The sequence below is a fragment of the Procambarus clarkii genome, chromosome 26 (genome assembly GCF_040958095.1).
Source record: "Procambarus clarkii isolate CNS0578487 chromosome 26, FALCON_Pclarkii_2.0, whole genome shotgun sequence".
NCBI lineage: Eukaryota > Metazoa > Arthropoda > Malacostraca > Decapoda > Cambaridae > Procambarus > Procambarus clarkii.
In genome coordinates this window covers 10,526,282-10,543,166 of record NC_091175.1, presented here as the reverse complement: position 1 = coordinate 10,543,166, position 16,885 = coordinate 10,526,282, and the positions used below count along the sequence as shown (strand labels likewise).

At 44.3% G+C, this 16,885-nt stretch overlaps 1 protein-coding gene across 3 annotated transcripts in view; it reads left to right on the top strand.

Annotated features, from left to right (window-relative positions):
* LOC123756774 (dipeptidase 1) overlaps window positions 1-16,541 on the top strand; it is a 158,165-nt gene extending 141,624 nt beyond the window's left edge. For all 3 annotated transcript variants that reach the window (XM_069331861.1, XM_069331860.1, XM_045740084.2), the window contains 5 exons: window positions 6,496-6,672; window positions 8,708-8,792; window positions 9,029-9,104; window positions 10,563-10,701; window positions 14,690-16,541. In XM_069331861.1, coding sequence (XP_069187962.1) covers window positions 6,496-6,672; window positions 8,708-8,792; window positions 9,029-9,104; window positions 10,563-10,701; window positions 14,690-14,806 — 594 coding nt within the window. In that variant the 3' untranslated portion in view covers window positions 14,807-16,541. The remainder of the gene's footprint in view (window positions 1-6,495; window positions 6,673-8,707; window positions 8,793-9,028; window positions 9,105-10,562; window positions 10,702-14,689) is intronic.
* The last annotated feature ends 344 nt before the right edge of the window (window positions 16,542-16,885 follow it).

Here is a 16,885-nt window from a genome sequence, read left to right as displayed (position 1 = left end):
CGCGTCCAACAGCCTGGTTGATCAGTCCGGCAACCAGGAGGCCTGGTCGACGACCGGGCCGCGGGGACGCTAAGCCCCGGAAGCACCTCAAGGTAAGGTAAGGTAACCCCTTACCTAAACATCTTTTTTATTAACGAATGTTCAAAATGGAGTAAATGTTCCTTGAAATAGATCCTTGGATTCGAAAATCCCTTGACGGCACTTCTGGAATACCCCGAGCATCTCATTTTCGCCCGAGGGAGATATTCCATTGGTGCTCTTTATCTGTGGATAACGGAATGGTTTCGATTACGCGTCACTTAATGTCGGTTGGGCGGGGCTGGCAGTGTCAATATTTACAGAGGATGGGAGTGTGGCGGAGGACGGGGGGGGGGGGAGGGAGCAGGGTTAGGGTGGAATGGTGGTATTTAAGAGAGAAAAAGACAGGGATGGACAGGGAAGAGATGTCAGGATATTGATTTCTTTTGCGCCGTAATCACCACCACTACTACCACCACCATCACCATCATCACCGACCATCACCATCACTATCACCACCACCATCACTACCACCTTCACTATCAACACCACTATCACTACCAACACCACCATCACTACCACCATCACCACCACTACCACCACCACTACCACCACCACTACCACCATCACTACCACTACCACCCCCTCTTACCCCCATGTCCCAACACCACCGGAGTTCATGGAATGAATTTACCCAAGAGAGGATAAACTCTGCAAGGAAAAAGTAGCATGATCAGACAAGGAGAAAGCTCATGCCTCACATGCCTGAGAATTCTATGACAAAGAAACCAACGTACAACAGCAGAAGGAGTGTTTGGTACACTGAATTCTCCTTCAACTTCTTGAGGTTATCTTGAGATGATTTCGGGGCTTTAGTGTCCCCGCGGCCCGGTCCTCGACCAGGCCTCCACCCCCAGGAAGCAGCCCGTGACAGCTGACTAACACCCAGGTACCTATTTTACTGTTAGGTAACAGGGGCATAGGGTGAAAGAAACTCTGCCCATTGTTTCTCGCCGGCGCCCGGGATCGAACCCGGGACCACAGGATCACAAGTCCAGCGTGCTGTCCACTCGGCCGACCGGCTCAACTTCAAAAAGTATTTGGTACCAATTCTCACCAAAGTCTGGTGAGATTGAGTTGGATGGAGAAAAATAACATGAATGTACAAGGGAATGCCTGACAGGCAGAAAACAAAGGATCACAGACATAGAGTTGGTATCGAGCTGGAGAAATGTCAAATAGGGCGAACACAGGACTCGATCCTAATCCATTGTTTTTCCAAGTTTAAGCGGGGGAAAATAATGAGAATAAAAACCGAAGAGGAATGCAGTGGAGGAGGACCTTGACCGAGACCAGAATTGAGCAGACAAATGGCTGTTAGAGTTAAACTCCATAAGTGTAAATCACTGAAGATGATACAGTGAAATAGCAACTAATGGAATAATCACTGTGAGGGACAGGCAAGTGTTGGAAATGGAAAGAGAAAAAGGCTTTGTTGTGGATATTAACTGTTGATAGAAATGACATTGCAAGATGATTGTGGGATTTTATATTGCCAACTAGAGTAACGCACTACTAGCGTAGACCAGGACCCATCTATCTGGGGCGGGGGTGATAGACTTAACCAACACTGTATAGGGACTCACTTCTCAAGAGATAAATAGGTAGATAATAGTGACAAGGAGAGAAGAGTAAATATGATTATCGAGCGAGAAAATTGAAATGAAGGCAAAAAGAAGAAAAACGTTTTAATACGTTTTTATAAACGTTTTAAAACGTTTTTTTTAAACGTTTTAAAACGTTTTTATAAACGTTTAAAAAAGTTAAAACGAATTGTTTTCTTTGACAACACAATGGTGGAAACAAAGGACACAAGGATGAACATAACAACACCCCTAAAGGTATAGTACACAAATACCAGGAGTATTAACAATTAAATAGGTAAATTAAGTACAATTGTTGACACAAAAACAGTGGACACTATTGCAAAAACAGAAACATGGATGTTCAAAATAGAGACATATTACCAGAATTAAAAAAATAAGAGAAAATAATTATTTTATACCACCACACATCACCACCACCACCACCACTACCACTACCACACACCACCACCACCACCACCACCACTACCATCACCACCACCAACACCACCATCACCACCACCACTACCACCACCACCACCACCACCACCACACATCACCACCACCAACACCACCATCACCACCACCACTACCACCACCACCACAACCACCACCACAAGATCAATACCTCACAAGCACGCCGGTAGTTCCACAGCCAATATTAATAATTTAAGGACGTAATTAAATTAAATTACGGTATCTGGCCACTTCTTATGTCCCTCCTCCTCCAACTCCTCCAACTCCTCCAACTCCGTTGCATCCCTGTTGCCCCCTGCAACCACAGCTTCCCTTTCACCTAATGCACCTCTTCTAACCCCTGAAATGTGTCTCACTCTCTACCATTAGTTTTATGCAAATCATTCACCCCCCCCTTATCTTGAGGTTATCTTGAGATGATTTCGGGGCTTAGCGTCCCCGCGGCCCGGTCCTCGACCTGGCCTCCTTTTTGTTACACATCCCCCAGGAAGTAGCCCATAGCAGCTGTCTAACTCCCAGGTATCTATTTACTGCTAGGTGAACAGAGATATTAGGTTAAAGAAACTCTGCCTAATTGTTTCTGCCTTCGCCGGGATCAAACCCGGAACCTTAGGACTACGAATCCCGAGCGCTGTCCACTCGGCCATCAGGCTGACTGGACACCGAATTTCCCCTGCACATTTCCCCCGCCCCAGACACCCCCCCCCCCCACCTTCCCAAACACTCGCCACCATAAGGAACGGAACTATTAGGGGAAAGCGCCAAGCCATTATGACTATATAGCACTGAGAAGAGGTCAGGATAAGGATTTGGGATGGGACGCGGGGAAAGGAATGCTGCCCAACCACTTGGATGATCGGGAACTGAACGCCGACCTGCATGAAGTGAGACCGTCGCTCTACCGTTCAGCTCAAGTGATACCATCATAAGGAGAGGGCAACTCACCCATCAGATATTGAAAGAGATGTAATTCCAACACTATAAGAGGCACACACAAACACACTAACATCACCGGCATATGAGAGGCTAACAGCAGACATCTGAAAGCCATATAGAATCCAGCAAAATAATTATTTCAAGACCCTACAGAGTCTATGGGAGGGAAAATCTATTAGAGAGAATGTTTGTCTGTTTGTTCGAGGTTGCAAACGGTACGATGCTGTTTGCCATACGCAACTTTCAATGGTGAAGTGTGATAGAATTTTTGGTGACGACCCTAATAGTAGGGGTTGGGTTCTTTGGGTCAGGTTGGTTCCTATTACGATAACCAATGACTCCTATGACGTCTCGTGGACAATGACTCCTATAAGAAGCTGTAAAAGCCACCTCCACCCATTCTTTAAAGCCAGATTCAACCAAGACTTCCAATTAAGTCCTCTCTCCCCCCCCCCACTTACTCCACACTATCCCCACCCCGTCCACCCCTCACAGTCCCCTACCCCTCCAAACCACCACCACAACCCCCCCTTCCCCCCTCCTCCCTAACACCACCACCACCACCTTCCCTTCTCAGGACATCATCACTTACTGGTGCCTTATCTGGGTGCTTTTGTTCCTGGTAATGGTCCCCCGCCACACGTTGGAAGGGGTGGAAGGGGGATGGGAGGGAGGGTTAGCGGAGTTTGGAAACGGAGAGTTAGTGGAACGGAGAAATGAAGGAAGCAAAAGAGAGAAAGAGAGAGGGAGAGACAGACAGACAGACAGAGGCACTAAAGCATGCAGGAGAGACGAAAAACTTTGGAAAACTCTGTAAAACACCCTCCCAGTTACTTGGCTTTCAAACGCGCACCTGGTGTCAGCAAGGCGGACAGCCCGTCTTCACCCAACACTTCCCTCCAACCACCTCCAATGTTCTGTCACACACCTCTCATTCACCTGCTCCCACGAAGCCCTTCAAAATACAAAGACTGGTCAACAGGTCTTAGTGGGTCCGGGTCTTAGTCCACCAGTGTCCAACGGCACCTCCAACCTGTTCTGTCCAGTCCAGAAGTGATGAGGCTCGTCTGGGAGTATTGTCCAGTGTCCCCTGGAATGAGTACCTACAGCTCCCGCCCCCACCTCATCCCTTATATTTAGCCTCACCCCTACTCACTCCCTCATACTCCCCACCACACACACTTACCCTCACTACACCTACCTCATACTTAACCCTCACTGCAACGCGCTCAACAATAAGCCTCGAACAAGAGCCGCAATATGTGACCGCCAAACAGATGTTCCCTCTGCACGAACGCACCAACCTCGCCGCTCGCTGCATTAACAAAAAAAATACACAATTATTAAACATGTTTTGGCAAAAGTTTGGTACACAAAAGAGCCACGACACAAATATCTTGTCCGTGATTTCCTCCAAAAAAAGTGTTCAACAAGTTACAAGTACAGCCAAACATACGTGAAAAGTACAGTGATGTGTACAAATAATAATAATTGATAATAATAATAATGATGCACAGAGAAAGGAACTTTTTTGTGCCTTCTTAGAGAAGCATTCGGGTAGATTCGGGTAGATACTCCAGCCAGAGTGTACGAAAAAAATGTGCATAAACCCCTAATTTAGGATCAGAAGATGGCTCATTAACCTTAGAGGATTCAGCTGAACCCCCAACTTAAAATGACCCTTGCTCCTCCCCCCATATAATATCCTATAGTTGTGTACTTAGGGAGCGAGGCAATGAGGAGGATACGAACCAGCACACTGAGCAGTCCCAAGCACACGCACTAAGCCACTAGGCCATGATATGCAAGCCTTCCTAAGACACCTGATCCTAAATCAGCTGTTTCACACATTGCTCGCCTGTACCCTGGCTGGGGTACAGGAGCTACAGCCTCCCAACCTCCCACGCTTTTCCTCGAATACAGAAAGAATACACATTAATGTGATGTATCATTTTCTCACTGATTCATCACGTTATGTATCAGTGACGAAAATGATACATTACGTTATGTATCAGTGACGAAAATGATACATTACGTTATGTATCAGTGACGAAAATGATACATTACGTTATGTATCAGTGACGAAAATGATACATTACGTTATGTATCAGTGACGAAAATGATACATTACGTTATGTATCAGTGACGAAAATGATACATTACGTTATGTATCAGTGACGAAAATGATACATTACGTTATGTATCAGTGACGAAAATGATACATTACGTTATGTATCAGTCACGAAATAATACAAATAATAATATAATGTATTACAAGAAGCAGAATTATAACAAAATAAACATTCTGTAATTGTATAATTGATAATAGCATTAATGATTATAATTATTATTATTATTAGCGTAATAAATATTAATACTGTTGTTATTAGTATTATTATATAACTTTCAAATATATTACATTTAATACTAGAGGTCGCCGCCGTAGTAATTAGAGTGCCTGCGGGATGCCTTGGTGCCAGCAGCTGCATTAACCTGACAGCAGGGAGAGAGGGGAGAGGATGTGAGGGGAGGAGAGAGAGAGAGAGAGAGAGAGAGAGAGAGAGAGAGAGAGAGAGAGAGAGAGAGAGAGAGAGAGAGAAGAGGATGTGAGGGGAAGGGAAAGGAATAGAAAAGTGAAAATTCTTGAGGGGAAAAATATAAAATGAGAATTTCAAAACGAGAAAAAGAGAGTGACCGTGAGAGAGAGAGAGAGAGAGAGAGAGAGAGAGAGAGAGAGAGAGAGAGAGAGAGAGAGAGAGAGAGAGAGAGACGGTTGTGGATATAGAAGAGGTGAAAGAGAATGGCAAGGGGGGAAAAAGACAGATAGGTGTTTTTTTTTCTCATTCTCCCTGTTATTGATCGCTTTCCCCTCTCCCCCAGAGGGGTGATTGCGGGAGTGAAACAGTGATTGGAGCAAGCACGAGGGATCAACAGGAGAGCTCCGCCACGCTGAGGGGGAAATTGGTTAGGTGAGGGAAGCCTCAGGTGGTGAGAGGGGACACGGAAGGGGTGAGAGGGGGACACGGAAGGGGTGAGAGGGGGGACACGGAAGTGAGAAGATGCTTACACCTCTCCCAGGCCACCTAACTTGACGACCATACAAGCACCTATAGTCATTATTCTCGCACACTGCTGAAGAGGGTCCCGGTTTGGGACCGAAATATTCAGTCTTGTGTTTTCAAAATAGTGTTTTTTTGGTTTTCAAAAACCCCCTTTAGCTGTCTCTGTACCCATCACCTCTCACTCTCTCTCTCTCTCTCTCTCTCTCTCTCTCTCTCTCTCTCTCTCTCTCTCTCTCTCTCTCTCTCTCTCTCTCTCTCTCTCTCTCTCTCTCCCTCTCTCTCCCCCAGACAGGGGTGAGGGAGATGAGGAACCTACTAGACACCCCATCTCTCACTTTTCTCCCCTCTCTCTCCCCCAGACGGTGGTGAGGGAGATGAACCGGTTGGGGCTGCTGGTGGACCTGTCCCACGTCTCACAAGCCACCATGAAGGAGGCGCTGGAGGTGTCCAGAGCGCCTGTCATCTTCAGTCACTCCTCCGTCTACGCCATCTGCAAGAACCCCAGAAACGTCCCGGACGACATCCTGAGGAAGGTGGTGAGTGTTGGGAGAGTGAGGGAGAGTGAGGGAGAGGGAGAGGGAGTTGGTGAGAGTGAAGGAGATTGAGGGGACGTTGGGAAGAGTGAGATAGAGTGAGGGGAAGTTGGGGAGAGTGAGGGAGAGTTGGGGAGAGTGAGGGAAAGTGAGGGAGAATGAGGGGAAAGCTGGTGAGAGTGAGGGGAAAAAAGGCAGGCAACATAGTTTGCCTCTAACAACCTCACTTTTTAGTGCATGCCATTTTGTTTGATTCTGCCAGAGACCCTTCCCCCCCCCCCCCCCACATTCCATCCCATCCTCCTCGATTGAGCAACATGCTCTGGATCTGTTACGACGACCTCCTGGATTCTCCATTTGAGTTCCTCACACACTTCACTGTCATTCTCTGTGAATGAATTCCTTCACGCCAAACAGATTCAGCATGAGTCTTCACTGTCCTCTTCCTCAAGACTGACGTGTTTGAAGCAACAACATTGTTTCAATGTTTGAAGCAACAACATTGTTTCAATGTTTGAAGCAACAGTGCCCTGGGTCTTTGCTTCATTTTTAATGGTCGATTTAAAATTGCCTTCCTGTTTCCCTGCTTACTTCTAAAATACACATTCTTGTCTCTCTGGCATCTCCTTATCTTCTCTCTATTGTTCTTTTGTGCTTCTTTTCGCTCGCACTCTCACGTATTCGCTGTGCTTCTATATACACACCTTGGGAGGGAAATCATAGGTTAGTTCTATGTCTCTCCCTGTCTTGGTTTGGAACAAATTACTCCTAGACTTTCTTCTGAGAAAACTCGTTAATTTCATGTGAGGGGTTTCTCTCTCAGCTCAATTTCCTATGGTATACTTTGACAGAATGGGGGTGAGTTGTGGGAGAGGAGGGAGAGAGAGAGAGAGAGAGAGAGAGAGAGAGAGAGAGAGAGAGAGAGAGAGAGAGAGAGAGAGAGAGAGAGAGAGAGAGAGGTGGTGCATACCAAATTAAATCATTGCATAGATCAAACCGTTGCGCTCAGCATATCTTTTTATCATGGAAATTGGCCCCCCTCAAAAAATTCCACTGATTCCTCACACTCGTAATTGGCAAAAATGTTGTGATGTAATTGATGGTTAATGCCTCTAGTGTTGAACACTGCCTCTAGTGGTCCAGGATGGGACAATGTTGTAAGTGTTGAACACTCTTCCTTTCCTCTGTCCCTCCACTTTCCTTCTCTCCCTATCCCAATCCTCTATACCTATCCTTGTATCCCTTCCATGTGCTATATAGTCATACAAGCCGAGGGCTTTCAAGTTATTTCCCTTCCTTTCACTGTTGTGGATTGGTGACTAAATCTCACTAGCATTGCCACTGTGTTTTGTTATATAATTATATACACCAACAATTATCTTAGTCCCTTTTATATCAAGTTGCAGACGAGATAGGCAATTTTATCCTGTAATGCGAGGTTGAGGGTTCGATTCCCCCCTTGAAAGAGAGAATATTTATATGATGCCTTCGTACATGGCTGATTATTCTCTTTTCTTATCAGAATCCTATCAGAATTCTATCAGAATCTTTGCGATAGGTGTTGGAAGTGCAGATAAGTCTGTTTAGTGACAGTGTTGGGACTCCTTCTGTCACAAAACCGTCCCGACATCCTCTGTCTACGAGAGACATAAACATATGTCTCTCGTAGACATATGTTTGTTATGTCATATATATAGACATATGTTTGTAGACATATGTTTGTGTTATGTCTCACATAAACATATGTCTATACACCACGCGGTGTGTATACTCTAAGAGTTTATTTTCGTCCTGATATATATACAGGACTAAATTATACTTACTGTTTGAGCTATAACTGTCCAAAGCTAAGTCTCTGTCCACTTATAACCATTCGAACCGAAACCCCTGTCCATCTGTAACTGTCCAAACCAAACCCCCCCCCCCTGTCCATCTACATAACTGTCCAAGGACAAACCACTACCCAGACCCCCATGCAGCCTCCCTGGCTACAAGGTGACCCGTCCAATCTGTCTAATCTGTCCGTGGTTATTGACAGGCGAGCAACGGTGGAGTGGTGATGGTGAGCTTCTACAACTACTTCCTCACCTGCAGCAAGGAGGCCACCATTAGTGACGTGATTGGTGAGTTACTACGAGGGATGAGAGGTGAGGAGAGAGAGAGAGAGAGAGAGAGAGTCAGATAGCAGGTCCCTGAGACTATACAAAGGTAATTAATCGACCACCCAATAACAATCTATCTTTGGTGTACACCACTACTCTAACGCCTCTACTCCCACACACACACACACACACATATACACACTTCTCCAACTACCCACACACCTCTCCAACACCGTGTATCATCTCTGTGTCCCCAGAACACATCAACCACGTGAGGAAGGTGGCGGGCATCGACCACGTGGGCATCGGGGCAGACTTTGACGGTATCAACATGTAAGTATTTTTCTCCCCACGTTCAAGTTGACTGTGGCACTGCTGTGTGACGTTTGCTGTGTCTGTACCACTGCTGTGTGACGTTTGCTGTGTCTGTACCAATGCTGTGTGACGTTTGCTGTGTCTGTACCAATGCTGTGTGACGTTTGTTGTGTCTGTACCACTGCTGTGTGACGTTTGCTGTGTCTGTACCACTGCTGTGTGACGTTTGTTGTGTCTGTACCACTGCTGTGTGACGTTTGTTGTGTCTGTACCACTGCTGTGTGACGTTTGCTGTGTCTATACCACTGCTGTGTGACGTTTGTTGTGTCTGTACCACTGTTGTGTGACGTTTGCTGTGTCTATACCACTGCTGTGTGACGTTTGTTGTGTCTGTACCACTGCTGTGTGACATTTGCTGTGTCTGTACCACTGCTGTGTGACGTTTGTTGTGTCTGTACCAATGCTGTGTGACGTTTGCTGTGTCTGTACCACTGCTGTGTGACGTTTGCTGTGTCTGTACCACTGCTGTGTGACGTTTGTTGTGTCTGTACCACTGCTGTGTGACGTTTGTTGTGTCTGTACCACTGCTGTGTGACGTTTGCTGTGTCTGTACCACTGCTGTGTGACATTTGCTGTGTCTGTACCACTGCTGTGTGACGTTTGCTGTGTCTGTACCACTGCTGTGTGACGTTTGTTGTGTCTGTACCACTGCTGTGTGACGTTTGCTGTGTCTGTACCACTGCTGTGTGACGTTTGTTGTGTCTGTTCCACTGCTGTGTGACGCCGCTTGCTGTGTCTTTACCAATGCTGTGTGACGCATGCTGTACTTTCATTAATGCTGTGTAGTGCTGCGGGCACCCTGCTTGTCCGGCGTTAACAGGAGTGTCTGGAATAATCACTATGGGATACCTGAAGATACTGGATATGTATTTTCCCTAATATAATCTCGGAAAGAAATGTCACAATGCTCTAAATCTCATGACAAAAATTAGAATTTATTCTGTAAATATATATATATATATATATATATATATATATATATATATATATATATATATATATATATATATATATATATATATATATATATATCCTGAGGCTTCGAATACAAAATTCTTGTAATACCTACGATAGCTTCGACCAGGAAGTGGTTGGATACCTTTTCTGTCTCCCCGTCCCATCCCAAATCCTCATCCTGACCCCCCTCCCATCCTTCCAAGTGCTATATAGTGGTAATGTCTTGGCGCTTTCCCCCCTTCCCTTCGACCAGGATATCTCACCTCCTCCCCAGCTCCCTCCAGTCTCGTACACTGACTTGACTTCATAAACATTGTGTCTCATCCACTGGGGATTCCAAAGATCGTTACCGGAGTCCAATCCATTTAGACACCCGTGTTCCCCTCTCAGGAAACCAAGGGGAGCTAAACGATATCCAGGGATTGCTATCTGCCACTAACTACTGCTATGTCTCTATAGGCTACCGGAAGGACTGGGGGACGTATCGGGATATCCAAGACTGTTTGCGGAGTTGCTGGCTGACCCCAACTGGACTCTGCAGGACTTGAAGAAGCTGGCGGGTCATAATCTGCTGAGAGTGATGAGAGAGGCGGAGAAGGTGAGTGTGGGTCGGTCGGTCTTTCTGTCTGTCTGTCTGTCTCTCTCTCTCTCTCTCTCTCTCTCTCTCTCTCTCTCTCTCTCTCTCTCTCTCTCTCTCTCTCTCTCTCATCCTTATAAGTCGCCAACTAAACGTTCAGCGTATTAATATGAACAGACATTTGCACTTTTCATTCAGTAAATTTCAGATTATATGGAGATTCCATTCAGGTACTCTGGTTACGGATCTTTCTCTCGGTCATCATTTGCTAAGTCGATTCTGTCGTCGGAAAAGAGAAAAAGAGTGCTCCGTACTCTCACCAATATGGTGAGAGGACGGAAAACTCTTTTTTCTCTCATTCTACAACATGTCGATGTTAGGACATGATATATCGACATGTTAGGAGTCGGTACCTAGCGATGAAGTTGATGTCCTAAAGATGACCTTCTGACTCCACAGTGATCATGAATAGTCATGCACTCAGCCTAGCAAATGAGGTATCCAAGAAACCTCCGTCATTAAGAACCAAACTCATAACTGCCCGACAGCAGCGACTGCAAAACTTGTCATCTGAAGATGACTTTTGCTCACACCTTGTCCGTACATCTCTCTTTTTAGATGTGCTTAGCCCCATATTCTCACAACTTTCATAAGACACATGGACTTGAGAACTCAAGTGAAGCCTCGAAGAACCTTATAAACGACCTGTCCTTGTGCTTGACTCAAGAAAGTGACAAGAAAGATGAGCAGAGACATATACAAACACGCCAAATGATGGGAAAGAATGACAGAGGAAGACACATACGAATGAACCAGGCAAAAAATAGACAGACAGGAACACACACACACACCAAGTGACAGGAAAGACAGACACACAGCAAGTGCCACAACAGACAGAAACCGACACATACACAGACGAAGTGACAGCAAAAAAAGAGATAGAGGTAGACCAACTCACACCTGCAAAAGAGGCGGGAAAAGGAAGACTCCTGCTGTTGTTGAACGCAGGGAAAAGTTGTCAGCTCTCCTGCCTCTTGTGAGAGTAGTGACGAACGGGAAAAGTTTGAAAAAAAAGCCAGGGAGATCCTTGAGGGAATCCTTGAACACATATCTTGTGGGAAAGTAGAGCAGCAGCAGCAGCGAGGCTGTTTCCAAGGCTGTTGTGGAGATCCAAATATCTTTGGGTTCTGGGACAAGTTTCTGACGAGTGTTCTGAGTAAATTGACCATACGAGGTGCCTAAAATTGCCCGTTGGTGTGTGTGTATGTGTGTCTGTGTGTGTGTGTGTGTGTGTGTGTGAGTGTGTGCGTGTGTGTGTGTGTGTTTGTGTGTGTGTGTGTGTGTGTGTGTGTGCATCACAAGCACAATAACGGCTGTTGCTTGAGTGTCACGTCTTGGTAAGGTAACGGCGGAGTTGTCGCATCCGGTCCATAGATGTCGCTACTGAATGGGCTTTTCAGCTTCCCTTCCTCTTATTTCTAGCTAACAAGCTAACTTCCTTCCTTCCTTCCTTCCTTCCTTCCTTCCTTCCTTCCTTCCTTCCTTCCTTCCTTCCTTCCTTCCTTCCTTCCTTCCTTCCTTCCTTCCTTCCTCCCTCCCATCCTTCCTTCCTCTACCTTCGCCTTATCGTCCCGACAGCGGCGCTTGCCATTGTGAAATTCGCATTTAAAAGCCTTTACCTCTGCCATTGGAGGAGAGTTAGAGGCTGCAATACCCAGAGGTCGTCTCATTCATGCGGCTGGTTTAGAGTCACATGTTATCGGTCTCTTACGGCAGTTAGTGTGGACGGGATGATAAGGTGGATAAGCGCAGACATGCACTCTCGGGGTGCCTTGGAGGGGTCTAGGGAGTCGTGGAAAGGGGGGTTATGGGAGGGCGAAAGGGGGAAGGGATCCTGAGAAGGGAATCCTGGGATGGGGAGAAGCGAATCCCACAAAGGCGAAGGTCACTCCTAGAAGACGACGAGGGGGCGAGTCATCCAAGGAGCAGTAGATGGGGGTGAGAGTAGTGGTTGATACACATCTATTGTCTGTGTTTATATGTGTGGTCTGATCTATTTTGTTCATGCAGGATCGAGTTTGAGCTCTCGGGTCCCACCTTTAGAGATGCCGGTCGATATATATATATATATATATATATATATATATATATATATATATATATATATACATATATATATATATATATATACATATATATATATATATATATACATATATATATATATATATATATACATATATATATATATATATATATATACATATATATATATATATATATATATATATATATATATATGTCGTACCTAGTAGCCAGAACTCACTTTTTGGCCTACTATTCAAGGCCCGATTTGCCTAATAAGCCAAGTTTTCCTGAAATAATATATTTTTTCTAATTTTTTTCTTATGAAATGATAAAGCTACCCATTTCATTATGTATGAGGTCAATTTTTTTTATTGGAGTTAAAATTAACGTAGATATATGACCGAACCTAACCAACCCTACCTAACCTAACCTAACCTATCTTTATAGGTTAGGTTTGGTTAGGTAGCCGAAAAAGTTAGGTTAGGTTAGGTTAGGTAGGTTAGGTAGTCGAAAAACAATTAATTCATGAAAACTTGGCTTATTAGGCAAATCGGGCCTTGAATAGTAGGCCAAAAAGTGAGTTCTGGCTACTAGGTACGACATATATATATATATATATATATATATAGGGTCATATATGTCCTATGACCTTCCTTGGGACAGAGATAAAACCCTCCCTCCGTTCCTCTCTTCACGGCTATATACGGTCATCTTACTTCCCTTAGACTCGTTCCCATTTCTGTCTACCTCTCTGTCTATCTCTGCCTGTCTATCTCTGCCTGTCTATCTGTCACTCTCTCTCGGAACTCATTAGCGGGACTGTATGTAAAGGCTCGGCTTGACGTCTGAATAATTCTCCACTGAAAAGGGGGAATATGAAGAGATAACTGAAGCAGCCAAGTGAGGTACCACCCAGGTGAGGCACCACCCAGGTGAGGCACCAGCCAGGTGAGGCATCAGCCAGGTGAGGCATCAGCCAGGTGAGGCATCAGCCAAGTGAGGCACCAGCCAGGTGAGGCATCAGCCAAGAGAAGCACAGTTAAGTGTACCATTAAGATAAAGACGCCATCTTGAGAGACCCAATTAAGACGAGGACGCCATCTTGAGAGACCCAATTAAGACGCAGACGCCATCTTGAGAGACCCAATTAAGACGCAGGCGCCATCTTGAGAGACCCAATTAAGACGCAGACGCCATCTTGAGAGACCCAATTAAGACGAAGTCGCCATCTTGAGAGACCCAATTAAGACGCAGACGCCATCTTGAGAAACCCAATTAAGACGAAGTCGCCATCTTGAGAGACCCAGATAAGACGCAGACGCCATCTTGAGAGGCGCGGGGAGTCTAGATTGAGCGTAAATGAAGTTATAACAGGATTTGAGCCTGGCCTCGGGGGCCCAGGTGGCCGAGAAATGGCCCTCCTAACTCTCCAACATTGCCTCGGGGTCCTGTAGAGTTCCTGCAGGTCCTTGATGACCTCCTCGGCAGGGTTGATGTCAGACTTGTGAGGCGCTGAAGTCCTCATCTTCCAAGGAAGGTCCTGTGATGTCACTGTGTTGTGGTGCACCATTGTGACATCACCTGACCCTTCCTTTACCCTTTAATTCATGATGATTTTTTGATAACCTCTGAAATTTTTTCTAATACTTTTTAGCTAATTTTTGTTAAGCAATTGTATTCTATTTTTCTCTAATACTACTGTATATATATATGTGTGTGTGTATATTATATATATATATATATATATATATATATATATATATATATATATATATATATATATATTATATATATATATTATATATATATATATATTATATATATATATTATATATTATATATATATATATATATGTTCAAATTTTATTTCTATAAATGATTTACAATGAACATCATGCCCTATCACCTGTTGTGCCAACAGGTGCGGCTTGAGCTGAAGGAGCAGAAGATAAGGCCCTACGAGGAAGAAGCTCCAAGAGCCCCTGGCGACGACACCTGTTTCTACCGCTTCACCAGACACCCTGACCACGCCGAGTGATAGTAGGGAAAGTGGCCCTTGAGAGAAATGGCCCTTCCGCCTAACCAGGCACCAACCCCCCTGACCACGTGAAATATGGCTCAGATCAATGGCTTCCTTGTGATTCCGGAGCTGGCGGCATTGGACATTTAATCCCATATGTGTGTGGCTAATGATCTGGGATGGTCTTTGAAAGAATATTTTACAGATTATGACTCGAGAGTTTACTGCTCGTGACACTTGACCTGTTGGTAGCTAACCTTACATTCTGTCCTCTTAGTGCCCTGTTGACATACTAAGAGAGAGAGAGAGAGAGAGAGAGAGAGAGAGAGAGAGAGAGAGAGAGAGAGAGAGAGAGAGAGAGAGAGAGAGAGAGAGAGAGAGAGAGAGAGAGAGAGAGAGAGAGAGAGAGAGAGAGAGAGAGAGAGAGAACAAAGCCAGTAAGGCAAAGAACACAGCTACTGTTCTAGAGAACATTGTGAGACAGAGAACAGAGCTAGTGAGGGCTCTTTCACTGCTGTAAATATATGTAAATATATATAAACTAATTTACAATTTGAAACCCATTTATTTTTAAGAACTGGATACACAAAGTCTTTGTGGATCCTGGCGATGAAAAATATCAGTGTAGATTAGCTCTAGTAATGTAAATAAATGCATATATATAAACACAAACACACACACACAATGTAGTAAATATTTTACAGTAAGCGCAGTTGTAAAACTTGTTTTACATGACACTCACAAAACCAGTTGAGAATAAAACATGTAGCAGAGATTTAGGCAACAAAGCAAAACAAAAAAACACCACCAATCAGAGCCTTCCTGACATCAATGTTAGCTCGATGTTTGGAAGTCACTTGGCATTATCTTCCCATCCGGTTTAACCAGTATCTGCGACGCCTGACACAGTACCTCTACCACTGTTTAGACAGTATCTGTGACTGTTTAGACAGTATCTGCGACTGTTTAGACAGTATCTGCGACTGTTTAGACAGTATCTGCGACTGTTTAGACAGTATCTGCGAATGTTTAGACAGTATCTGCGACTGTTTAGACAGTATCTGCGACTGTTTAGACAGTATCTGCGACTGTTTAGACAGTATCTGCGACTGTTTAGACAGTATCTGCGAATGTTTAGACAGTATCTGCGACTGTTTAGACAGTATCTGCGACTGTTTAGACAGTATCTGCGACTGTTTAGACAGTATCTGCGACTGTTTAGACAGTATCTGCGAATGTTTAGACAGTATCTGCGAATGTTTAGACAGTATCTGCGAATGTTTAGACAGTACGAATATTTAGACACATACTGAGAACGCCACACACACACAGTATGTGGGGAAAAACCATTAAATAATAAAAAAGGGGGGAATGAAAAGCTAAATTATCCCCGTCCCTCATCCCTCCCCCTTCCCTCCATTGGGGAATGGAGGGAAGGGGGAGGGATGAGGGACGGGGATAATTTAGCTTTCCATTCATCCCAAACAAATATACAAAGGCGAACACAATAAAAGGGAGAAACCAAAGCTCGAAATCTCTCCTGCTAAAAAAAAAAGGTATTTAAAGGTTTAAAAACTTACAATTTACAACAGCTCACAACTTAAAAATAAAAAGGTTTTTAAGTTACGAACGTCCATGGACAACGAGGCGTTCACAGAATGGGACAAAAATCTGTACTTTCATTATCTTTGGTGAACAGATAATGTATCAAACATATGTTTTAGGAAATAAACACACTTTTTTTAATATTAAATTTTGTCTTTCATTTTAACCCTCTGATGTATTTCACGGGGGGAAAAAAAAGTAATATACGAAGCAAACACTCGAAAAACTCTAGAAAACTACAATCAAATCAATAGAAGACTTTTCGAAATCTAAAAGAAACAATTAACTTGAAATTACTTAAGAATTACTAGTAGCCACTATATAAATACTAGAAACCTACTAAAACTCACAAGAAATCCCCTAAAACTCACTAGAAACCCACTAAAAACCCCATTGAAACACTGAAACTCACTTAAATACCGCTAAAACTCACTAGAAATCCACTAAAACTCATTAATAACTCATTAATAACCCGCTAAAACTCACTAAAAC